This window comes from Nerophis ophidion, linkage group LG02, assembly GCF_033978795.1.
Source record: "Nerophis ophidion isolate RoL-2023_Sa linkage group LG02, RoL_Noph_v1.0, whole genome shotgun sequence".
NCBI classification, from domain to species: Eukaryota; Metazoa; Chordata; class Actinopteri; order Syngnathiformes; family Syngnathidae; genus Nerophis; species Nerophis ophidion.
Window position 1 is genome coordinate 16,997,700 of NC_084612.1, and position 27,974 is coordinate 17,025,673.

Genomic DNA, 27,974 nt, shown 5'->3' on the forward strand with positions numbered 1-27,974 from the left:
CTTTGGTAAGCACAGGAGTGAGAAGAGGTTTTAAATTAATTAGCGCCCTGGCGGCTATTCAAGGAAATACGGTATATACATACAGTATATGTGTATAGACACGTATATGTCTGTGTATATATTTACATGTGAGCATGTGTATACATATGTGTGTGTGTGTATATATGTATATATTTGTATATATGTATATATTTGTATATATATATATGTATATATACTGTATATACTTACAAATATATATATAGATATATATAGATATAGATAAGTGTATGAATTGATTTACGTGGACCCCGACTTAAACAAGTTGAAAAACTTATTCGGGCTTACCATTTAGTGGAATATGTCCTATACTGTGCAATCTACTAATAAAAGTTTCAACCAATGGATATATATATATATATATATATATATATATATATATATGTGTGTGTGTGTGTGTGTGTGTGTGTGTGTGTGTGTGTGTGTGTATGTAGTACATATATGTATATATGTTTGTATGAATGTGTTTTTATATATAAAAAAAAAAAATATATATATATATATATATATATATATATATATATATATATATATATATATATATATATATATGTATGTATGTATGTATCCAGTCAAAGTAGAGCGGAGTCTCAAGCTTGAAGACTTTTCTGTAAGAAGCTTAGTGACAATCCTCTTCACTGTAAAAGTCATCTTACTTCCAGCAGGACGAGCGGCCATACGTATAGAAGACACGTCTTATCTGCTGGGAGGTAAGAATCTGTTCTGTCTTCATTGGAAATAATAACATAACTTACCTTTACCACTGAACAGAATAAAGATAGAATAGTAGAAAGGATGACTGCCATCAATGGGACTGATGACCATAACTACAGTATCATTTATGTATAGAACTATATCATTTGTGTTTGGTTAGAATCACACAGTATATCATTGAAGTAAGTAAGCCACGCTGGTCTAATGGTCATGTTTACACTCCAAAAAGTCACCTTGATAAAGGATTTTATGCATAAACCGGAAGGATTAATTATGTATTTTATACTGAGTAGCTTTAGTGGAATAATTGTGACTAACATATTACGGACTTGGAAATGCATTTAATTGCATGTTATACAATTTTAATTCACTAATTGCTCAATTTTCTTTTTATTCAGCGTGTTATATCTTGTTTTTATTTTATTTTGTTGATATCTTTTTTTTTTTTTTTTTGCTCCAAGAATAACAGTGCTGCTCTTCTCCAGAGCCAAGCGCAGGATCAGGCTGGACTAGATTAACGACTACTTAACACACACACACACACACACACACACGCACACACACCCCGGATAGCAAAAAGACAGTGAATCAACTTTGAGATTTGTGACATTGAAAAAAAAAACATTGAAAATGGTCGTTATGATCAACTTTGAATCAATGTTTGAATTTTCAACAAATTGACTGGGATCTTTCTGTATGGAGTTTGCATGTCCTCTCCATGACTTCCTCCCACCTCCAAAGACATGCACCTGGGGATAGGTTGATTGGCAACACTAAAATTGGCCCTAGTGTGTGAATGTAAGTGTGAATGTTGTCTGTCTATCTGTGTTGGTCCTGCGATGAGGTGGCGACTTGTCCAGGGTGTACCCCGCCTTCCGCCCGATTGTAGCTGAGATAGGCACCAGCGACCCTGCAACCCCAAAGGGAATAAGCGGTAGAAAATGGATGGATGGATGGGTTGATTCAACTATGTTGGGAGTCGGCAACCCGCGGCTCTAGAGCCTTGTACGAGGCTCTCTGGAGCTTTTTCAAAAATGTATGAACATTTTTTTGTTGTAATATGGTTTCCGCAGGAGGACAAGCATGACACAAACCTCCCTAATTGTTATAAAGCACACCGTTTGTATTAAACATGCTTCACTGATTCGAGTATTTGGAGAGCGCCGTTTTGTCCTACTAATTTTGGCGGTCCTTGAACTCGCCACAGTTTATTTACATGTATAACTTTCTCCGAGGCTTCACGGTGGCAGAGGGGTTAGTGCGTCTGCCTCACAATACGAAGGTCCTGCAGTCCTGGGTTCAAATCCAGGCTCGGGATCTTTCTGTGTGGAGTTTGCATGTTCTCCCCGTGAATGCGTGGGTTCCCTCCGGGTACTCCAGCTTCCTCCCACTTCCAAAGACATGCACCTGGGGATAGGTTGATTGGCGACACTAAAATTGGCCCTAGTGTGTGAATGTGAGTGTGAATGTTGTCTGTCTATCTGTGTTGGCCCTGCGATGAGGTGGCGACTTGTCCAGGGGGTACCCCGCCTCCGCCCGATTGTAGCTGAGATAGGCGCCAGCGACCCCGAAAAGGAATAAGCGGTAGAAAATGGATGGATGGATGGAACTTTCTCCGACTTCTTTGGAGTGTTTTATGCCACTTTTTTTCTGTCTCATTTTGTCAGCCAAACTTTTAATGTTGTGCTTGAATGCACAAAGGTGAGTTTTGTTGATGTTATTGACTTGTGTGGAGTGCTAATCGGACGTATTTGGTCACTGCATGACTGCAAGCTAATCGATGCTAACATGCTATTTAGGCTAGCTGTGTGTACACATTGCATCACTGTGCCTCATTTGTAGCTTGATTTCAGTTCATTTAGTTTCCTTTAAGTCCTCATAATTCAATTAATCTTTCATGATACACTATCCGAATGTAATATGGCTTTTAATTTTTTGCAGCTCCAGACAGATTTTTTTTTTTTTTTTTTCCAATATGGGTCTTTCAACACTTTGGGTTGCCAACCCCTGAACTATGTTATGATCAACATTGAAATTACGTAAATTCCCCAACCAATTCTGATATTGAATCAACCGTGTTTCAACAATATTGTCAATACTGAGATAACATTTATATATATAACATGTATTTATATATATATATATATATATATATATATATATATATATATATATATATATATATATATATATTCCAACCTCGTCATGTCCGTTGCGTCCTGAGCAAGACACTTCACCCTTGCTCCTGATGGGTGCTGGTTAGCGCCTTGCATGGCAGCTCCCTCCATCAGTGTGAATGTGTGTGTGAATGGGTAAATGTGGAAGTAGTGTCAAAGCGCTTTGAGTACCTTGAAGGTAGAAAAGCGCTATATAAGTACAACCCATTTATTTATATATATATATATATATATATATATATATATGTGTATATGTATATGTATATATACATATATATGAATATATATATATATATATATGTATGTATGTATATGATTGTAACTGAGATAGGCGCCAGCGCCCCTGCGACCGCAAAAGGGAATAAGCGGTAGAAAATGGCTGGATAGATGGATGGATATATATATATATATATATATATATACTGTATATATATATATATATATATATATATATATACAAACACACATACACACACACACACATTCTTGTACAAACCCCGTTTCCACATGAGTTGGGAAATTGTGTTAGATGTAAATCATTTTCAACCCATATTCAGTTGAATATGCTACAAAGACAACATATTTGATGTTCAAACTGATCAACTTTTTTTTTTTCCAAATAATCATTAACTTTAGAATTTGATGCCAACAACACGTGACAAAGAAGTTGGGAAAGGTGGCAATAAATACTGATAAAGTTGAGGAATGCTCATCAAACACTTATTTGGAACATCCCACGGGTGTGCAGGCTAATTGGGAACAGGTGGGTGCCATGATTGGGTATAAAAACAGCTTCCATGAAATGCTAAGTAATTCACAAACAAGGATGGGGTGAGGGTCACCACTTTGTAAGCAAATTGTCGAACAGTTTTAGAAAAACATTTCTCAACGAGCTATTGCAAGGAATTTAGGGATTTTACCATCTACGCTCTATAAAATCATCAAAAGTTTCAGAGAATCTGGAGAAATCACTGCACGTAAGCGATGATATTACGGACCGTTGATCCCTCAGGCGGTGCTGCATCAAAAACGGACATCAGTGTGTAAACGATATCACCACATGGGCTCAGGAACACTTCATAAAACCACTGTCAGTAACTACAGTTGGTCACTACATCTGGTGCAAGTTAAAAGTCTGTAATGCAAAGCAAAACCCATTTATCAACAACACCAAGGAACGCCGCTGGCTTTGCTGGGCCTGAGCTCATCTAAGATGGACTGATGCAAAGTGGAAAAGTGTCCTGTGGTCTGACGAGTCCACATTTCAAATTATATTTGGATGTTGTGGACGTGGTGTCCTCCGGAACAAAGAGGAAAATAACCATCCGGATTGTTATAGGCGCAAAGTTCAAAAGTCAGCATCTGTGATGGTATGGAGGTGTATTAGTGCCCAAGGCATGAGTAACTTACACATCTGTGAAGGCACCATTAATGCTGAAAGGTCCATACAGGTTTTGGAGCAACATACTGTATGTTGTCCTACTAGCAATATTATCATGGACGCTCCTGCTTATTTCAGCAAGACAATGCCAAGCCACGTGTTACAACAGCGTGGTTTCATAGTAAAAGAGTGCGGGTACTTTCCTGGCCCGCCTTCAGTCCAGATCTGTCTCCTATCGAAAATGTGTGGCGCATTATGAAGCGTGAAATACGACATCGGAGACCCCGGACTGTTGAACGACTGAAGCTCTACATAAAACAAGAATGGGAAAGAATTCCACTTTCAAAGCTTCAACAATTAATTTCCTCAGTTCCCAAACATTTATTGAGTGTTGTTAAAAGAAAATGTGATGTAACACAGTGGTGAACATGCCCTTTCATAACTACTTTGGCACGTGTCGTAGCCATGAAATTATAAGTAAATTTTTATTTGCAAAAATAAAATAAAATTTTTGATTTTGAACATCAAATATCTTGTCTTTGTTGTGCATTCAACTGAATGTAGGTTGGAAAGGATTTACAAATCATTGTATTCCGTTTATATTTACATCTAACACAATTTCCCAACTCAAATGGAAACAGGGTTTGTGTTTCTTACCTTCTTGACACCTGTGAAAAATGCCTACCTCTTTAGGACCACCCTTTCTAGATATATAAAGATTTGTATTTACGGCATCAATAATATATACATACTATGCAAATATAAAAAAGGTATGCTTTTAGTAATGTATTATTTTTTTATGTAATTTTTTTGGTTTGTAATTGTTTTTTAATCTTCAATATTTACTTCAAGTTATTACAATATGTCTCTATTTATATATATATTTATTATTTTTATTAATTTTGGCCAAAGTGGGCGCATTTCAATTTCTTACACACACTTGTTATTGCATATGTTGGCCAGAGGGGGAGAACTTCAAATTTCTTACGCACACTTATTATTACATATGTTGGCCAGAGAGGGAGCGCTTTAAATTTTTAAACACACTTGTTATTTCATATGTTGACCAGAGTGAAAGAACTTTTAAAACCAACCCACAATCAATTTGAAAAATCCTTCCTTTTGGCGACCACCCTAAATTTGATGGATTTCATCACCAGGGGTGCAAATGAGACATTCTTTATTAGATGCAATGGTTTTCCGTATTGGGACCATGATTCATGTCCTAACTTGTTCACCGGTCCTCATATGGAAGGTACTTTTCCTTGTTGATGTCTCAAGAAGGATAGAAATACAAGAACACACACACGCACGCACACACACACACACAGTGGCGTCCAGCGAGTGCAACAGTGAAAGCTGCATGAATAAAGTGTGTGTGTTGTGTGTTTCCCAGGTGTGTCAGTGATCCAGTGCAGTCATGTGTGACCAAACGTTCGTGGCGGCCACCTTTGGCCCGTGTGAGAGCTGCGACAAGGCCAGCCCCCTCATGAATATTTACATCAAGACCGAGGCCATCAACTACTGCTCCTTCTGCGTGGAGAAGGTATTTCTGCGTCGCTCATGTCAGCTCACAAGATGGACAGTAACACTTCAGCTACCTAACGTTACAGATGTTACCTCAAACTTACAGAAAACGTTACCACACATTTCTGTTTTGCTACATGCGGTTTAGCTAGGTTGGTAGAGCGGCCGTGCCAGCAACTTGAGGGTTGCAGGTTCGATTCCCGCATCCGCCATCCTAGTCACTGCCGTTGTGTCCTTGGGCAAGACACTTTACCCACCTGCTCCCAGTGCCACCCACACCGGTTTGAATGTAACTTAGATATTGGGTTTCACTATTTAAAGCGGTTTGAGTCACTAGAGAAAAAGCGCTATATAAATATAATTCACTTCACTTCACATGCAAAATTACTAAAGGTCAATCAATCAATCAATGTTTACTTATATAGCCCTAAATCACTAGTGTCTCAAAGGGCTGCACAAACCACCACGACATCCTCGGTAGGCCCACATAAGGGCAAGGAAAACTCACACCCAGTGGGACATCGGTGACAATAATGACCCAGTGGGACGTCGGTGACAATGATGACTATGAGAACCTTAGAGAGGAGGAAAGCAATGGATGTCGAGCGGATCTAACATGATACTGTGAAAGTTCAATCCACAATGGATACAACACATTCGCGAGAGTCCAGTCCAAAGAGGATCCAAGACACAGCAGCGAGAGTCCCGTTCACAGCGGAGCCAGCAGGAAACCATCCCAAGCGTAGGCGGACCAGCAGCGCAGAGATGTCCCCAGCCGATACACAGGCGAGCAGTACATGGCCACCGGATCGGACCGGACCCCCTCCACACGGGAGAGTGGGACATAGAAGAAAAAGAAAAGAAACGGCAGATCAACTGGTCTAAAAAGGGAGTCTATTTAAAGGCTAGAGTATACAAATGAGTTTTAAGGTGAGACTTAAATGCTTCTACTGAGGTGGCATCGCGAACTGTTACCGGGAGGGCATTCCAGAGTACTGGAGCCCGAACGGAAAATGCTCTATAGCCCGCAGACTTTTTTTGGGCTTTGGGAATCACTAATAAGCCGGAGTCCTTTGAACGCAGATTTCTTGCCGGGACATATGGTACAATACAATCGGCAAGATAAGATGGAGCTAGACCGTGTAGTATTTTATACGTAAGTAGTAAAACCTTAAAGTCACATCTTAAGTGCACAGGAAGCCAGTGCAGGTGAGCCAGTACAGGCGTAATGTGATCAAACTTTCTTGTTCTTGTCAAAAGTCTAGCAGCCGCATTTTGTACCAACTGTAATCTTTTAATGCTAGACATGGGGAGACCCGAAAATAATACGTTACAGTAGTCGAGGCGAGACGTAACAAACGCATGGATAATGATCTCAGCGTCTTTAGTGGACAGAATGGAGCGAATTTTAGCAATGTTACGGAGATGAAAGAAGGCCGTTTTAGTAACGCTTTTAATGTGTGCCTCAAAGGAGAGAGTTGGGTCGAAGATAATACCCAGATTCTTTACCGTGTCGCCTTGTTTAATTGTTTGGTTGTCAAATGTTAGAGTTGTATTATTAAATAGAGTTCGGTGTCTAGCAGGACCGATAATCAGCATTTCCGTTTTTTTGGCGTTGAGTTGCAAAAAGTTAGCGGACATCCATTGTTTAATTTCATTAAGACACGCCTCCAGCTGACTACAATCCGGCGTGTTGGTCAGCTTTAGGGGCATGTAGAGTTGGGTGTCATCAGCATAACAGTGAAAGCTAACACCGTATTTGCGTATGATGTCACCTAGCGGCAGCATGTAGATGCTGAAGAGTGCAGGGCCAAGGACCGAACCCTGGGGAACTCCACACGTTACCTTAACGTAGTCCGAGGTCACATTGTTATGGGAGACACACTGCATCCTATCAGTAAGATAAGAGTTAAACCAAGACAGGGCTAAGTCTGACATACCAATTCGTGTTTTGATACGTTCTAATAAAATATTATGATCGACGGTATCGAAAGCAGCGCTAAGATCGAGGAGCAGCAACATAGATGACGCATCAGAATCCATCGTTAGCAATAGATCATTAGTCATTTTTGCGAGGGCTGTCTCCGTGGAGTGATTTGCCCTGAAACCGGATTGAAAGGTTTCACATAGATTGTTAGACGCTAAGTGTTCATTTAACTGCTCCGCAACAATTTTTTCAAGGATTTTTGAAATAAAGGGAAGGTGAGACACCGGTCGGTAATTTACCATGAGGTCAGGATCGAGGTTAGGTCTTTTAAGAAGAGGATGAATAACCGCTTTTTTGAATGCTAGGGGAACAGTGCCCGAGGAGAGTGATAAGTTTATAATATTTAGCACTGATGGACCTAATAATACAAAGAGCTCCTTGATCAGTTTCCCAGGAAGAGGGTCAAGTAAACATGTTGTCTGTTTTATTCCATTTACACGTTGTAACAATTCCTCTAATGTTATTTCCTCAAAACGAGAGAAACTATTTTGGAGGGCAGTATCCGCCGTATATACAATCGTGTCAGTGTTAATAGAACCCCGTTGTAGCTGGGACGCATTGTCTTTAATCTCCTTTCTAATGACTTCAATTTTCTTACTAAAGAATTGCATAAAGTCATCAGCTGAGTGGGTTGAGCTACTGGAAGGAGTCCCTTGTTGGGTTAGTGATGCTACCGTACTAAACAAAAATTTAGGATCGTTTTTATTACGGTGGATGAGATTTGAGTAATATTTAGCTTTAGCTAAGGTAAGCATGCGTTTATAAGTTATTAAACCATCACTCCATGCTTGATGGTGCACCTCAAGTTTAGTCGTGCGCCATTTGCGTTCCAGCTTTCTACATAATAATTTCTGAGCTCTAGTTTCTTCTGTAAACCACGGGGTGCGCTTTTTTGGAGCCTTTTTTAACTTTAGCGGTGCTATGTTATCAATGGTTTCGCGCAGGGCGTCGTTAAAGTTGTTAGTGAGGTTATCAATAAAGCCCACATACTTTGGGAATGGTGCCATTACCGAGGGCAGTAGGTCAGCAAGAGTTGTCGTTGTGGCTGTATTAATGTTGCGGCTGCTATAGCAGTTATTATTATTATTAGTTTGACGAACATGCGTCTGAACCTCGAATTTTATAAGGTAATGATCGGACAATACTTTAGTATACGGGAGTATCGTAACTTTGGAAGCGGTGATACCCCTGACAAGCACTAGGTCTATCGTATTACCGTTGCGATGCGTGGGTTCATTTATTATTTGTGTGAGACCACAGCTATCAATTACAGTCTGGAGCGCTACGCACGGTGGGTCCGATGGGGTATTCATATGGATATTAAAGTCCCCCATTATGATTATATTATCGGCGTGTGTCACTAGATCAGCAACGAACTCTGAGAATTCATTAATAAAGTCCGAATAGGGCCCTGGTGGGCGGTAGATAACAGCCAGGTGTAGAGGCAGCGGTGTGACAGACCTCATAGTAAGCACCTCAAACGATTTATATTTATTATTTATGTTAGGACTAAGGTTAAAGTTTTCGTTGTATATTAGTGCGACCCCCCCACCCCTTTTGAGCGGACGGGCAATATGCGCATGTGTAAAGTTAGGAGGACATGCCTCATTTAGCGCAAAAAAGTCGTTTGGTTTAAGCCAGGTTTCGCTGAGACCGATGACGTTAAGATTGTTGTCTCTGATAATATCATTAACTAACAACGTTTTAGGAGACAATGATCTTATGTTTAAAAAACCTATATTATAGGTAGTGGGCTGTTTTAGGGAGTTTTTGATCAAATTATCCGTAGTAGCAATATTAATAATGTTGTGTTTATTATGCCCAGTGCATTTAGTATAGTTACGACCATATCTAGGAATTGATACGACAGGAATTTTCCGATTGTTTGATTGTTGCTTTGATAAACTGCACGCATCATGGTTAGCCACCTCAGTAACGGGGATTTTCCGATTGTTTGTTTGTTGCTTTGATAAACTGCACGCATCATGGTTAGCCACCTCAGTAACGGGGATTTTCCGATTGTTTGTTTGTTGCTTTGATAAGCTGCACGCATCATAGTTAGCCACCTCAGTAACACACATGTCCAACTCTGAAACACTCAAAGCAGAAAAAACTTGTTCTAATTTAACAGACTCCTTACCCAGACCAGTAGTCTCGCATTTTCCATCTAAATCCGTCTTCGGGATGGAGGAAAGTGGTGTTCTGTGGGGATTAGCCTTCTGCTTTGTTTTTAGCCCCGCTCGGCATCCGCGTTTCCGATCACACCGCTGGCGTCTGCTCCGTAGACGGCCCCCGCTGCTACTAGACTCCCCTGCTTCACAGGCCGCTGGATGTAGCCGCCGACGTATTCCCATGCTAGTTAGCATGTTTAGCACGCCCGCGTCTATCAGTCCAAAACGGCCCGATATGTCCATATCCAGAAGGGTCTGGCGGTCGTACGTGATCACGGAGTGACCACGATGTGAGCCAGCCATGAAGTTTGTGGAATTGTCCGGTATTTCTGCCAAATGTTCCATCTTTAGCAGGAGCTCCTCGAGAGCGCAGCCCGTCCGGGCGCCGCCATCTTGCAGTTCAGATGAATGTGACGCAAGGTTACAGTTACAAGACACCTAAGTTTTATGAAAGTAGAAAAATAACATGACATCACAAAACATTAAGCGTCCAAAGTGCATCCAGCGAGCCACTTGTGGACCACTGCAGTATTTATAACAGCCCGTGCCACATTCTAAAAATACTAGTAAAAAACAAAAAGTACATTTGAATAGAAGAGCAAACAGGTGAAATGAAATGAGAACAGGTTGCAATGTGGACTGCAATAACACAAAGCTGCCATGAAGACCATTTTTGATTTTTCTTTAAGGCTGTCATTACTCAAGAAAATTGTAATAAATCAAAATCAATGTTATTATGAATTATTGACCTATCGAAGACTCCAATTACTTTGCATCTAATATTCCGCTTTTAAATATTTGTTGTATATGCCCATTGTGTTGGGTGTGTTGTAGTAGTGTCCACTGGCCTGGGGCCGTTCTACATGCAAGCAAAAGTTGAGGAGGGAGGGAGGTCAAAAGCGTCCATCATTGAGGTGTCCTCGGGGGATGTTTTAAGAACGGCCTGCTCCTGTTGTTGCAGCATCAAGGGCATTCGAGGGAGTCAAATCATAGATTAGGATTTTTGTTTTCCCGCGAGCAGACATTACAATGGCTTCGTCCATGCTGGCCCTCCTATCCAATTTTTCTTTATCAACCAGTTTTTCCATGATGTGATCCATCTTGCGATTCAGTTCAGAAATCCCCCCAGTCTGTGATCCCACAGCCCAGCCCAAACGTTCCATTGTGACAAACTGCCTTTGGGCCCCCTGTGTGGCTGCCATCGTCTTACGAATTTGACGATACACCAAAGAAATACCCAGCCCAATCAGCAGGTGCCCCGCGATCACGGTTCCATATAGGTAGATGTCTTCCACGTCCTCGATGGAAAGGACTCAGAGGTACATGATTCTCCATTTATCCCAGGAATCTCTCACGTACCTCGCAACAAAGGTTGCATCAGGGCAGCCGGGCTCCCCAGGGCCTCTTTTCCTCGTCAAAAAGATTTTTTCAACTGAGTTGAGAGTCAAACTGATCATTTCCATGTCTGATGTTTATATTTGGAGGACAGCGCAAAGAAAGAGGCTTCAAAAAAGTGGAGACAAAACAAAACAAAACAAAGAGAGCAAGCAGGGAGAAGAAGGGAGCTGAAAAAAATGCGACCGCCCTTGCCTTTGGTGAGGGCGGTCGCAAGTCCTAAATCGAGTCATCACATTGGGTTTTGTTTCTCTTGAAATGTTTTTACTAACTTGTTACACCATTCTTAAAACAACTTTTAGTTCAGTATGCAGCATCCTTTTCTATTAGACATATGAATTATTCATAAAATCTTCTATACAATACGGCCATCTAATGTCTTGGAGGTGCAACTACATTGCAAATGAGACTCAAATTGCATAATAAAACAATATATAACAACAGTTGGACAGCACAGTTATCATAATACATTAAAAAATAAAATTGCGTTAGTAAGCAACCAACAGTTACTAACCCACATAAAAGTACTAAAAATGGGTATTGTTGATTCCCAGGCACCAGGAATTGGGACCGTATCGGTTCAAATGTCACACGTGACTTTCACACTAACGTTTTATAGTGCATATAGAGCTAGAAAATCCTGACCACTCCTCATACAACTGCATCATTAAAGGCCTACTGAAATGAGATTTTCATAGTTAAACGGGGATAGCAGGTCCATTCTATGTGTCATACTTGATCATTTTGCGATATTGCCATATTTTTGCTAAAAGGATTTAGTAGAGAACATCAAAGATAAAGTTTGCAACTTTTGGTCGCTAATAAAAAAGTCTTGCCTGTACCGGAAGTAGCAGACTATGTGCGCGTGACGTCACGGGTTGTAGGGCTCATTACATCCTTACACTGTTTATAATCATAGCCACCAGCAGCTAGAGCTATTCAGACCGAGAAAGCGACAATTTCCCCATTAATTTGAGCGAGGATGAAAGATTCGTGGATGAGGAAATTTAGAGGGAAGGACTAGAAAAAAGAAAAAAAAGTTTCTAAAAAAAAAAAGGGCGATTGCAGAGGGAGCAATTCAGATGTATTAGACACATTTACTAGGATAATTCTGGAAAATCCCTTATCTGCCTATTGTGTTGCTAGTGTTTTAGTGAGATTAAATAGTACCTGAAAGCCGGAGGGGTGTGGCCACGGGTGTGTTGACGCCAGAGTCTCTGAGGGAAGTCACGCAGCTGCAGCAGGACGTAAGCTCCACTGATGTCTCCGGTAAGAGGCGACTTATTACCACAATTTTCTCACCACGGTTGACATGTAGTCGGGATCCATGTTCGCTTGACCGCTCTGATCCATAGTAAAGCTTCATCTTCGGGAATTTTAAACAAGGAAACACCGGCTGTGTTTGTTTGGCTAAAGGCTAAAGCTTCCCACCTCCATCTTTCTACTTTGACTTCTCCATTATTAATTGAACAAATTGCAAAAGATTCAGCAACACAGATGTCCAGAATACTATGTAATTATGCGATTAAAGCAGACTACTTATAGCTTGGATCGGGCTGGAAAATAATGTCAGCTGCAACCCGAGACATCAAACGCACACGTTCTCATTCCGCGACATTTTCAACACGAGACTTTGTGGGAAATTTAAAATTGTAATTTAGTAAACTAAAAAGGCCGTATTGACATGTGTTGCAATGTTAATATTTCGTCATTGATATATAAACTATCAGACTGCGTGGTCGCTAGTAGTGGGTTTCAGTAGGCCTTTAATAGTACTGTACCTACAAAACACAAAACCAGTGAAGTTGGCACGTTGTGTAAATGATGTAACTGTACAATGATTTGCAAATCCTCTTCAACCTATATTCATTTGAATAGATCGCAAAGACAAAATACTTTTAACGTTTGAACTGGAATTTTTTTTTGCAAATATTGGCTCATTTATAATTTGATGCCTGCAACATGTTTCAAAGAAGCTGGCCCAAGTGGCAAAAAAGACTGAATAAGTTAAGGAATGCTCATCAAACACTTTTTTGGAACATCCCACAGGTGTGCAGGCTAATTGGGAACAGGTGGCTGCCATGATTGGGTATAAAAGCTGCTTCCATGAAATGCTCAGTCATTCACAAACAAGGATGGGCAAGGGTCACCACTTTATAGACAAATGCATGAGCAAATTGTCGAACAGTTTAAGAACAACATTTCTATGGTAAGAAATGTAGGTATTTCACCATCTACAGTCCGTAATGTCATCAAAAGATTCAGATAATCTGGAGAAATCCCTGCACGTAACATTGAATGCCCGTGACCTTCGATCCCTCAGGCAATACAGCATCAAAAAACGACATCAGTGTGTAAAGGATATCACCACATGAGTTCAGGAACACTTCGGAAAACCACTTTCTGTCACTACAGTTCGTCACTATATCTGTAAGTGCAAGTTAAAACTCTACTATGCAAAGCCAAAGCCATCTATCAACAACACCCAGAAACGCTGCTGGCTTTGCTGGGCCCGAGCTCATCTAAGATGGACTGATGCAAAGTGGAAAAGTGTTCTGTGGTCTGACGAGTCCACATTTCAAATTGTTTTTGGAAACTGTGGATGTTGTGTCTTCCGGACCAAAGAGAAAAAGAACCATCGGACTGTTATAGGCACAAAGTTCAAAAGCCAGCATCTGTGATGGTATGGGGGTGTATTAGTGCCCAAGGCATGGGTAATTTACACATTTTTGAAGGCACCATTAATGCTGAAAGGTACATACAAGTTTTGGAGCAACATATATTGCCATCCAAGCAACGTTATCATGGTCGCCCCTGCTTATTTCAGCAAGACAATGCCAAGCCACGTGTTACAACAGCGTGGCTTTGTAGTAAAAGAGTGCAGGTACTAGACTGGCCAGCCTGTAGTTTAGACCTGTCTCCCATTGAAAATGTGTGGGGCATTATGAATCCTAAAATACCCCGGACTGTTGAACAACTTAAGCTGTACATCAAGCAAGAATGTGAAATGATTCCACCTGAAAAGCTTAAAAAAATGGTCTCCTCAGTTCCCAAACGTTTACTGAGTGTTGTTAAAAGGAAAGGCCATATAATACAGTGGTAAAAATGCCCCTGTGCCAACTTTTATGCAATGTGTTGCTGCCATTAAATTCTAAGTTAATGATTATTTGAAAAAAAAATAAAAAAAGTAAATTTCTCCGTTCGAACGTTAAAATATTTTGTCTTTGGAGTCTATTCAATTGAATATAAGTTGAAAAGGATTTACAAATCATAGTATTCCCTTTATGTTTACAAACTACACAACGTGCCAACTTCACTGGTTTTGGGTTTTGTATTTGTGTGACTGCACGTGTGTGTGGGTGCTTGTGTGAGTGTGTACAGTATGGTTCTGTGTGTATTGTGCATTGTGTGAATGGAGTACATTTGGGGGAGGGGCCCTGAGACTAGAAGACCAGGCGTGTTTATTATAGTGTCACGCACATCAGCTGCAGCATCAGTGCTCTTGCATTAGGACGTGATCTGGGGATGCTCTAAGAGCCACACACACACACACACACACACACACACCAGCATCCCTCTGCTTTTGCTTTGCCTTTATTTGTGCCGTGTGCTTCCTCTGCAAAGATGGCGTGCCAGGGCCTCCAGGCTGGGGAAAGTCTGGCATCGCTCAAGAGGGAAAGTGAGAGTTTGAAGAAGAAGTTGGACGAGGAGAGGAACAAGCTAAACGACGTGGAGCGTAAGTGTGGCAGTTATTGTTGTCAATAGTGTGATGGGGATGAGGACGTGATGTCTGCGTGTAGTGAACAAGGTGGCAGAGAAGGTGGAGGTGTTGTCCGCTTTGGCCATAAAGACCAGACGTGTGCTGAAGGGGCACAACGACAAAGTGTTAAATATGGACTGGTGCAAAGACAAGCGACGCATGGTCAGCTCCTCACAGGTAAATACACACGCACGCACACACACATGCACACATACACGCACGCACACACGCACACACACACACATTCTCAGCAATACCAAAACATGTCTAATAAATCTGCAAGTTTGAGTGTTAACGTGTGTTGTATTTCTGCTGTAGGATGGAAAAGTGATAGTTTGGGATGCTTTCACTCTCAATAAGGTGCGTGTTTGTTACTGACAGTATATAAGTGTACATTCTGACGTAAATTCATGTTGTTCAACAAAACATCCTATAAATAATGTAATATACACTGATTCTCTATTCATTGTTATAATCATCGAACTGTTTGGTTTATTTATAACATAACGAAATATGATTTCAGTATTTATATTAGTGCATAGTAATGATAATACAAATAATTTGTTTTGGATGTATCTCCATATTTTGTCATTTTTTTGTATTCACCAAAGCACAAAAAAAACGTAAATTCAATCAAAACTCACATAAAGTGGGCTGGCCTAAAATTAAATTAAACAATAAATTCTTAAATTTGGAGATACTTCATAATTTCTCATTGTAATAGTTGTAAAATGGATCTTGAAACGTCTCACATGCCATGTTAACTTTATATTAAATTGTCAAAAAAATATTATGTAGTTTTTCTTGTATTGTGACTTTATTTTACCATATAGATTATGTAAATAGAATTCATATATTATATTGTTTTAATGACATTTGTTTGTAACATACTGTATTGTGAGCAGCTATACAAAGGATGGAATGTGATTTTACTTATTTTTTATTCTAATATCAATGAAATGGGAATTAATTATTCAGAAAAAAAAAGGTATGTTTTCAAGTGTATGTGAATTTAATTTCTTACAATAATTTTTGAGGGCAATATATTCTACAATATACTATTAATTCATTAATGTTATACTGTATATTTACAGTGGGGCAAAAAAGTATTTAGTCAGCCACCGATTGTGCAAGATCTCCCACTTAAAATGATGACAGAGGTCTGTAATTTTCATCATAGGTACACTTCAACTGTGAAAGACAGAATGTGAAAAAAAATCCAGGAATTCACATTGTAGGAATTTTAAAGATTTTATTTGGAAATTATGGTGGAAAATAAGTATTTCATCAACCATTCAAAGATCTCACTGATGGAAGGAGGTTTTGCCTCGAAATCTCACGATACATGGCCCCATTCATTCTTTTCTTAACACGGATCAATAGTCCTGTCCCCTTAGCAGAAAAAAAGCCCCAAAGCATGATGTTTCCACCCCCATGCTTCACAGTAGGTTTGGTGTTCTTGGGATGCAACCCTATATTCTTCTTCCTCCAAACACGACGAGTTGAGTTTATACCAAAAAGTTCTATTTTGCTTTCATCTGACCACATGGCATTCTCCTAATCCCCTGCTGTATCATCCATGTATCCATTTTGGTATAAACTCAACTCGTCGTGTTTGGGGGAAGAAGAATACTGAGATGCATCCCAAGAACACCACACCTACTGTGAAGCATGGGGGTGGAAACATCATTCTTTGGGGCTGTTTTTCTGCTAAGGGGACAGGACGATTGGTCCATGTTAAGCAAAGAATGAATGGGGCCATGTATCGTGAGCCAAAACCTCCTTCCATCAGTGAGAGCTTTGAATGGTTGACCAAATACTTATTTTCCACCATAATTTACTTATAAATTATTTGAAATTCCTACAATGTGAATTCCTGGATTTTTTTTTCACATACTGTCTCTCACAGTTGAAGTGTACCTATGATGAAAATTACAGACCTCTGTCATCATTTTAAGTGGAAGAACTTGCACAATTGGTGGCTGACTAAATACGTTTTTGCCCCACTGTAATTCAGGGGTGTCCAAACATTTTCCACTGAGGGCCGTACACTGAAAAATGAAAACATGCGAGGGCCGTTTTAAAATTTTTCATTTTCAGAAGCAATACAACGTTCAGATTTGGTTTTAACCTGTAGGGCATAAACATGTTTCAAAAAAAGTCACTATTAGTTTTTTTATTTTCTTATTTAGCCCTTAAATCTCTAGATCAACTTCAGATCTATCCGTTCATCGATTATCAGTTTTTATTATTTGTTCCTGTTTTTTTTATTTGTTTGTTTTATTCTCTTTTTGTCAAATACAGAAAATATACAATATTTTCCCCAAAAAATATTTCAAAGTGGAATTTTGGATGTGAAGTAATAGGAGCCTTTTATTCATAACAACATTGATTTTGATTCCCCGTTATTTTTGAGAAAAAACAGTTTTAAAGAAGAAAACCCTGCATGGGAGCTTTGTGTTATTGGAGTTAACATTGCAACTTTTTTCTCGTTACATCGCACCTGTTTGCTCTTTTATTCTACTATTTTATGCACTGGAAAAAAATGCCCTTCTTAAAAAGAGCAACAAGTTATTTTAAAGAGTTATTTTTGCTTGCAATGAGCAAAAAACTCTGCCAATGGAGCAAGTCAAAATTGTCTTGGTAAGATTTCTTGAAATGAGACGTTATATTTAAGCTTCAAAAACTTCAATCAATCAATCAATCAATGTTTACTTATATAGCCCTAAATCACTAGTGTCTCAAAGGGCTGCACAAACCACCACGACATCCTCGGTAGGCCCACATAAGGGCAAGGAAAACTCACACCCAGTGGGACATCGGTGACAATAATGATCCAGTGGGACGTCTGTGACAATAATGACTATGAGAACCTTAGAGAGGAGGAAAGCAATGGATGTCGAGCGGGTCTAACATGATACTGTGAAAGTTCAATCCACAATGGATCCAACACAGTCGCGAGAGTCCAGTCCAAAGCGGGTCCAACTCAGCAGCGAGAGTCCCGTTCACAGCGGAGCCAGCAGGAAACCATCCCAAGCGGAGGCGGATCAGCAGCGCAGAGATGTCGAGGCGGATCAGCAGCGCAGAGATGTCCCCAGCCGATACACAGGCAAGCAGTACATGGCCACCGGATCGGACCGGACCCCCTCCACAGGGGAGAGTGGGACATAGAAGAAAAAGAAAAGAAACAGCAGATCAACTGGTCTAAAAAGGGAGTCTATTTAAAGGCTACAGTATACAAATGAGTTTTAAGGTGAGACTTAAATGCTTCTACTGAGGTGGCATCTCGAACTGTTACCGGGAGGGCATTCCAGAGTACTGGAGCCCGAACGGAAAACGCTCTATAGCCCGCAGACTTTTTTTGGGCTTTGGGAATCACTAACAAGCCGGAATCCTTTGAACGCAGATTTCTTGCCGGGACATATGGTACAATACAATCGGCAAGATAGGGTGGAGCTAGACCGTGTAGTATTTTATACGTAAGTAGTAAAACCTTAAAGTCACATCTTAAGTGCACAGGAAGCCAGTGCAGGTGAGCCAGTACAGGCGTAATGTGATCAAACTTTCTTGTTCTTGTCAAAAGTCTAGCAGCCGCATTTTGTACCAACTGTAATCTTTTAATGCTAGACATGGGGAGACCCGAAAATAATACGTTACAGTAGTCGAGGCGAGACGTAACAAACGCATGGATAATGATCTCAGCGTCCTTAGTGGACAGAATGGAGCGAATTTTAGCGATATTACGGAGATGAAAGAAGGCCGTTTTAGTAACGCTTTTAATGTGTGCCTCAAAGGAGAGAGTTGGGTCGAAGATAATACCCAGATTCTTTACCGTGTCGCCTTGTTTAATTGTTTGGTTGTCAAATGTTAGAGTTGTATTATTAAATAGAGTTCGGTGTCTAGCAGGACCGATAATCAGCATTAGCAATTAAAACTTATTAAACTTGTGATGCTTAAAAGTAGTATTGTTTTCCTAAGAAGCTCAATTATTTAGAAACTAGTCTCAGTGAAAAATTACTATTGTGACTTGTTTTAAGTTTGGTTGCATTTTTTTTTTTTTTGTGCTACGAGTAGGGTCGGTGGTTTGGATTTGGTCACAGAAGTAAATGCTGTGCTAAGGTCACTTCGACCCACAAGTCATGGTCATTGATCCGATTAACTCACATTGTCCACAGGATGGCGACAAAGTTGCAGCATTAAGGCTAAGAGATATTTGAAATTAGTTTTGAAACACTCTGCAGGCCAAACTGGCCGTAGTTTGGACACCACTGATCTAAACGATCGTAAACATATTATATTACATATTACAAACAGTCATTATTTTTTTACATGCACAACACCTTTAGGGACAAGCGGTAGAAAATGGATGGATGGATATTCATTTATTGGTAATCATTTATTTTATTAATATTCCTATAACATATTTAGATAATTTGAATTACATTGGGCTTCACGGTGGAAGAGGGGTTAGTGAGTCTGCCTCACAACACGAAAGTCCTGAGTAGGCCTGGGTTCAATCCTGGGCTCAGGATCTTTTTGTGCGGAGTTTGCATGTTCTCTCCGTGAATGCATGGGTTCCCTCCAGGTACTCCGGCTTCCTCCCACCTCCAAAGACGTGCACCTGGGTATAGGTTGATTGGCAACACTAAATTGGCCCTAGTGTGTGAAGTTAATATTTTAGGCTATATGTTTCAAGGAAGCTGTTGTGCATTCTTATGTTGCATTGCTTTCGTCCTCTCCAAGGTTCTCATAGTCCTCATTGTCACCGACGTCCCACTGGGTGTGAGTTTTCCTTGCCCTTATGTGGGCCTACTGAGGATGTCGTAGTGGTTTGTGCAGCCCTTTGAGACACTAGTGATTTAGGGCTATATAAGTAAACATTGATTGATTGATTGATTTAAATTTTTAAAATATGTTAATCCATTTTTAGGTGTTTAATTTTTCAATTATTTAATTTTAAACTATTAATTCTTAATATCCATTCATCCATGTTCTGGAGCCTATCTCAGTATATTTATTTTTATTATTATTATTTTATTGTTATTTAATATTCATCATTTAATATTCACTACTCAACACTAAGCCCTGTGATGAGGTGGCGACTTGTCCAGGGTGTACCATGCCTTCGGTCCTAATGCAGCTGAGATAGGCTCCAGCACCCCACGCGACCCCAAAAAATGGACAAGCGGTAGTAAATGGATGGATGGATACTCAACATTAAATACTGAATATGTGAAATGTAATATTAAAATGTTATGTGTAATATTCAATAATGAATAATTAGTGTTTCATGTTTGATAATAAAAATGTATTAAAATTATTATTGGCTGTTTAACATTAAGATAGATTTTTGTTTAATCCCCAAGAGAACTTTACATTTCCTGTCGCTTTACAAGAGTGGGTTATGCAACGTAATGCCATAATAAACATAGAAATATGCCTGTAAAATAAAAATATTTCATAAAATATATACAATGAACGGTATTTGGTTCATTACTTTAAGTTTAAAAATATGCACGCACAGCCAAGACAAGACAAAACCGAATTTGATCAAAAGTAACCCACATGTTGTGTTTAATGCCCCTAATAAAGTAGGAAAGGTTTTATAAAAAAAATTACTTCTGGTTCTGGCAACCCAATAGAAGCTGTTCTGTGTTGACTAAGTGGAGATAAATATTGAAAGATATCTCCTCCATGCGAGTGCACTTATAGAAGCACATGAAGATAATCCTCATTAATGCACAGCTTTTCCTGCAGCTGCGCAGATGACTTAATAGTGAAAATGTCATCATGTGTTGCAGGAACATGGCGTGAGCCTGCCGTGCACTTGGGTGATGGCGTGTGCGTACGCTCCCTCGGGTTGTGCTGTAGCCTGCGGGTGTGTACCTGTTAAACGCACACACAATATATGTGTTTATATTAACACACAAGAGTGTTCCCACAGAGGACTGGACAACAGGTGTTCAGTGTTCCCACTTTCTATGGACCCCAACGAGAACCTGGCAGCGAAGAGGAAGGCGGTGGCCATGCACACCAACTACGTGTCAGGGTGCACCTTCACCAACTCTGACATGCAGGTGACACAACTCAAAACAAAACACAACTTTCACTTTTTAACTCTCCCATGATCTATTTCAGGGCAAAGGTCACCGACACATATAATATATGGATATCATGTCTAAATGTTCTTTAACAACTGTACTGGTTAGCAAACAATACAAGTGCAAGAGCCCTACTGATATTCACGTATTCCTAAAATAGCAATAGGAATGATAAAAAAATTTTACATTCTAATTTAATTATATAATTTTTTCTTTGTCCTTCGCCACACCGCATTTCAAATACTGCAGCTTCTCCACAACACTGATTTTTTTATAGCATATTCTACAATTGTTTGGGTCCTAAAGTTTGTATTTTCAAACATGAAAATGGCAAACTTAACAAAAAATATCAATATTACATTCGATGAGACCAAACCAATCAGAGTGCGCTGTTCAGTATTGAGGCCACTGATTGGCTCAGCCTCAGGCAACATTATTATGTTGGATTAAAAGAGTGTACAGGTGACTAAAGGGTGTTATTTAATGTCTAAATCTCTGGCTTTGAAAATAGTTGATTTATAATTAATGATCCTACTTAGTGGAAGTTAATACAAACAGCGGTCATGTCAGGAACCAATTAACAAAGAATCAGGGGCGACTGTAGTGTATTTTAATTAATCATTCAGTTCTGTAGAACACTATTGATTTTTGGAACATATCATAGGAATTGCAGCAATTCACTCGAATTTAATTTAAATCTGAAGAATATTAGTGCAATAATTGTACAGACAAAAGTAAGTAAATGTGTTTAATATAAAAAAACAATATTTATTTTTGGTTTATTTTTATTACATCATTAAGTTGAATCCAGATTTTTGAACAACTACAAATATTTTAAATCCACAATCAACTGTTTTAAAAAGTGTTTATTTTTTGTATCTATCTTTTTTATACCTACACATACAAATGCAAGAATTCTTCAGAATTTAAAAGGGATTACACTACTTTTAGAAAATAAACTAACAATATATGTCTATTTTATTATGAAGATGACTTTAAGAGTAATTATAATGAACTTAATACAAACCATCAGTAATCCTTACAAATGTTGTTTTACTATGATCATTTTGTCTTGTTTAAAAAAGTGAAGTGCAAGTGCAAGAACCCCAGTGGTTTTAAAACTAATGCACATTTGAATATAAACAATCAACTATTTAAAAAAAATAAAAATTAATATATATATATATATATATATATGTATATATATATGTGTATATATATATACATATATATATATATATGTATATATACATACATATGCAATAATTACATTTTTACGCCATAGTAAATTAGCTGTGGCAATTTGCTCTTATTTTACTGACTTCCTTTTCTCTCTTGTGATGTGTGTGTAAACGGGGCACTTTTTGTCTGTATCGCATTTTTGTTGCCGCAACGGTGGCGGTTAAAAAACTTTTAATATATTTACCGATTTGTTTATTCTCGATTCAAAATCATTTTTGAATCGAGAATCGAATCGAATTGAATCGAATCGAAAAAAATGACCCCAAGAATCGATATTGAATCAAATCGTCGGACACCCTAAGATTCACAGCCCTAATATATATATATCTATTTATATATATATATATATATATATATATATATATATATATATATATATATATATATATATCGATATTGAATCGAATCGTGGGACACCCAAAGATTCACAGCCCTAATATATCTATATATATTTTTATATATATATATATGTATATATGTATGTATATATATATATATATATATATATATGTATGTATGTATGTATATATATATGTACATATATATATATTGATTGATTGATTGATTGATACTTTTATTAGTAGATTGCACAGTACAGTACATATTCCGTACAATTGACCACTAAATGGTAACACCCGAATAAGTTTTTCAACTTGTTTAAGTCGGGGTCCACGTTAATCAATTCATGGTATATATATATATACAGATATATTAGGACTGTTAATCTTTTGGGTGTCCCACGATTCGATTCAATATCGATTCTTGGGGTCACGATTCGATAATATATCGATTTTTTTCGATTCGATTCTCGATTCTTGATTCAAAAATGATTTTTTCCCTGATTTAAAAGGATTCTGTATTCATTCAATACATAGGATTTCAGCAGGATCTACCCCAGTCTGCTGACATGCAAGCAGAGTAGTAGATTTTCGTAAAAAGTTTTTATAATTGTAAAGGACAACGTTTTATCAACTGATTGCAATAATGTAAATTTGTTTTAACTATTAAACAAACCAAAAATATGACTTATTTTACCTTTGTGAAAACATTGGACACAGTGTGTTGTCAACCTTATGAGATGCGATGCAAGTGTAAGCCACTGTGACACTTTTTTTTAATTTTATAAATGTCTAATGATAATGTCAATGAGGGATTTTTAATCACTGGTATGCTGAAATTATAACTAATATTGATACTGTTGTTGATAATATTCATTTTATTTCAATACTTTTGGTTTGTTCTGTGTCGTGTTTGTGTCTCCTCTCAATTGCTCTGTTTATTGCAGTTCTGAGTGTTGCTGGGTCAGGTTTGGTTTTGGAATTGGATTGCATTGTTATGGTATTGCTGTGTAGTGGTTTGTTGGATTGATTAAACAAATAAAAAAATCGATTTTTAAAAATTTAGAATCGATTCTGAATCGCACAACATAAAAGATTTGATTCATATTCGAATCAATTTTTTCCCACACCCCCTAATATATATATATATATATATATATATATATATATTTTTTTTTTTTTTTTACAATGACTATTAATAACAACAACTAAAAATGTTTAATTTATTTGTATTATAATACAGTATAATTTTTTCTCGATGTGGTTAAGAAATATATAAATACAAGAAATCTACTGATTTTAAAATTCATTTTTAAAAATATTTTTTTATAAAACAAACAATATTTTAAATTTTATATTATTCCTATTTCAATTAATCAATCGATCAATCAATGTTGATTTATATAGCTCTAAATCACAAGTGTCTCAAAGGGCTGCACAAGCCACAACGACCTCCTCGGTTCAGATACCACAGATCCCACATATAATTAATTTGGATCTTTTTTTAATCAGTGCAAAACTCTATTGGCTTTTAAATCAATTACAAAGAATATTAATAATACTGTGTCAAACATAAATATGAATAAATTAAAAATAATAAGAAATACAAAAGATTTAAATAATACAAATAAATACAAAATAAATCAGCTAATTCAAACAAAATGTATTTTACTATAATTATGTGTTCATTGTAATTTAAAAAAATAAATCAAGAACTTCAATGACTTCAAAATGGATACTCATTTGTATATAGACAATCCACTGATTAAAAAAATTTGCAAAAAGTCTTGAGGACAATAAAAATACAGTAGTAATCCATTTAAAGTAATATATTTACATTTAATATTAATTTAAAACAAATTCTTATTTATCGTAATCATATAATTGTTTTATTATACAAACTAAAATATAATTAATTTTCAATTTCAATATAAATGTTTCTCATTGTACTCTCATTGTAGTTAAAATGATGTCCAAAGCAAACACTATTTTTCGGTTTTAGTAATATAATTTTTTTTTAAACTGTGGAAAACTTTATCTACTTAAAATGTATCGAACAATACAAATAACATTAAATACAAACATAAATTAATCACTCAAAAAAAATACCTTAATAATGTTTTTTTTGTCATGTTTGAAAAAATAATAGCCGTAATGGCTTCAAAACCTGTAATACTAATCTTAAAAAAAGAAAATTAAGGACGTGTTTCTAAATCTTATTCTTTTTCCCCGATAAACAAGGACCCTATTGATTTTTTAAAGGCACACACACACACACACACACACACACACACACACACACACACATAGGCACACAGCTGAATTAGCTGCGGTCAAAGGTCTTCTAATCAGTGCACTTGTTTGTCCATCATGGACAGAGAAGATAAGAGTGTGAGGGTCTTAGTGGTCTTCTGGAGTGGTTTTATTTTTAGACCTTTTATCTGAGACAGAGTGAAGCATGATGACTTGAGGGCATGCAACACACACACACACGCACACACACACACACACACACACACACACAAAGACCCACAGTCCATATGAGGACACAAGTGTTGATGCTGCAAAGCAGTGCTTGAGGTCAGAAAGAATCTTTTCATGTGAGATGTCCGTGAGTGACCTGCTCCATATTTATGCATTTTATATATCTATTTTCACTCAAACATGTCAGGATCATCGCAAATATTTGTTAATTGTGTCTCCCTGAGCTGGCGACTTGTCCAGGATGTACCCCGCTTTCCTCCCGAATGCAGCTGAGATAGGCTCCAGCACCCCCCGCGACCCTAAAAGGGACAAGCGGAAGAAAATGGATGGATGGATGGTTGATCATTTGATCCCCGTGCTTCTTCCTGTCAGCACAAACTCAGGAAATTGTGTTTTTGCGCCCTTGTAAGTAAAATCATCCGGCAGGAAGTGTGTAATCCGCCAAAGCAGTGGGGAAGCGTTGATGGCGTGCGCGCGTCTCTTAAGTGCTCGTCGTCTGCTGTTTGTCACGAGAGCTGCTAATGCCGTCCTCTTGTTTATATCTGAGGAGGGGCACATTGTGCTGACCTTTGACCTCAGAGAGACTTCATTTTGGATCAGTTCACTCATCATTACAGTTTGCAACAGGAAAACATATTTGAACATGGACACTGCACACCCTGCTGCAGCGCAGTGGACCCATGTGACCTCTGCCAGCCAATCGGTGTCAAGAATAATAAAGTAGAGTGAAATAAATGGATATTAAAGTTAAAGTACCAATGATTGTCACACACAATAGGTGTGGTGAAATTTGTCCTCTGCATTTGACACCATCCCCATGTTCACCCCCTGGGAGGTGAAGGGAGCAGTGAGCGGCAGCGGTGGCCGCGCCCGGGAATTATTTTTGGTGATTCAACCCCCAATTCCAACACTTGATGCGGAGTGCCAAGCAGGGAGGTAATGGGTCCCATTTTCATAGTCTTTGGTATGACTCGGCTGGGGTTTGAACTCACAACCTACCGATCTCAGGGCGGACACTCTAACCATATTATTTGTATCATTGCTATAAATATAAAAATATACTACCTAGCACCAGTTTTAAAAATGTACAAAATACTTTTGGTGTATTATTTTTGTGTTATATTGTCAATATTATGTGCATTTTAAAGGAGCCATATGTAATAATTTCATGTCAAGTCATCATTAAATGGCCCTGATATGTCAAAAGGCATTACTAAATCATGTTCTTTTCGAATACCTTTATAAATGAATACGGTAATTCGACTGATGTATGCTCTTTCCAAAAATAGATTTACAGCCCCGATATATTGTTATCGTTTTCATTTGGATGCCCCGCTCTCCATCATTTGACCAATTAAAAAGTCCTTTAGTGTGTCACATCCAGGTTGCCAGTCACGCACCGCCCTCTTCGTCGAGCTACTACCACTGGTTAAGTTACTAAACATGTCAGACCTTAGTAAATCTAAAAGGCCTCGTTACGATTCTCAACTTAGTCATGACAGAGCCAGGAACAAAATAAAGATTTGTATCGGGCATGCCTTTGAAAGATGTAGACAAATGAAGGCGAAAAAGATTATGTTATCTGACGCCAAACTTGCTAATTTCCTCGTTGATACATAAGTAAGGCATTTACGTTTTCTTATTACTTGTAATACATACGTTTGTAAATAAAAATGGAAATTTTGTATACAAAACATATTGTCCAATGCAGTCTATGATCTAGTCTAACTAAGCTAGTATGTTCGTGCAACGAATGCTTAGTGTGATGGTGCTTCGCTCCTACTGTAATGCTTAGCATGCTAGCCCGGTCAATGACAAATCGACCTACAGGCTAACGGGGGAAATAAATGCCCATTTGCCTGCATGTCGATGTGTATCCGAACTAACAATGCAAAATATATTTTCGACAAATAAAACCTATGTGGACATGGGTAGTGTCAGTGCCTATTTTGTTCTCAATATGCTGATATGCTAAATCACATGATAAAAGAATTCCATATCCATCCATCCATCTTCAACCGCTTATCCGGAATCGGGTCGCGGGGGCAACAGCTCCAGCAGAGACCCCCAGACTTCCCTCTCCAGAGCAACATTAGCAACTTCTTCCTGGGGGATCCCGAAGGGTTCCCAGGCCAGAGAGGAGATGTAATCCCCCCATGTGGTCCTTGGCCTGCCGCGGGGTCTCCTCCTGGTGGGACGTGCAACTAGGACCTCCCTAGGGAGACGCTCGTGAGTCATCCGCACGAGATGCCCAAACCACCTAAGCTGAATCCTTTCCAAGCGAAGGAGCTGCGGCTCTACTCCGAGTCTCTCTCGGGTGACTGAACTTCTCACCCTATCGCTTAGGGAGATGCAAGCCCCCCTGAAACTCATTTTGGCCGCCTGTATCCGCCATCTTATTCTTTCGGTCATGACCCACACTTCAGGACCATAGGTGAGAGTAGGAATGTAGATAGCTCGGTAGACCGAGAGCTTACCCTTCTGGCTCAGCTCTCGTTTCGTCACAACAGTGCGGCAGAGAGACTGCAATACTGCCCCAGCTGCTCCGATTCTCTGGCTGATTTCCTTCTCCATCTTTCTCTCACTCGTGAACGAGACCCCGAGATACTTAAACTCCTCCACCTGGGACATAGTCTCGTTCTCTACCTAGACTGTACA

General features: G+C 38.6%; 1 protein-coding gene across 2 annotated transcripts in view; it reads left to right on the forward strand.

The window, feature by feature from the left end:
- Positions 1–665: 665 nt before the first annotated feature.
- LOC133537221 (guanine nucleotide-binding protein subunit beta-5b-like) overlaps positions 666–27,974 on the forward strand; it is a 36,125-nt gene continuing 8,816 nt past the window's right edge. The window contains exons 1-7 of one of the 2 annotated variants that reach the window (XM_061878172.1): positions 666–749; positions 5,708–5,857; positions 15,016–15,127; positions 15,192–15,328; positions 15,470–15,511; positions 20,953–21,029; positions 21,096–21,228. In XM_061878172.1, coding sequence (XP_061734156.1) covers positions 5,732–5,857; positions 15,016–15,127; positions 15,192–15,328; positions 15,470–15,511; positions 20,953–21,029; positions 21,096–21,228 — 627 coding nt within the window. In that variant the 5' untranslated portion in view covers positions 666–749; positions 5,708–5,731. Of the gene's footprint in view, positions 750–2,310; positions 2,455–5,707; positions 5,858–15,015; positions 15,128–15,191; positions 15,329–15,469; positions 15,512–20,952; positions 21,030–21,095; positions 21,229–27,974 lie in introns of those variants that run through there. The other variant, XM_061878164.1, reaches the window with a different exon arrangement.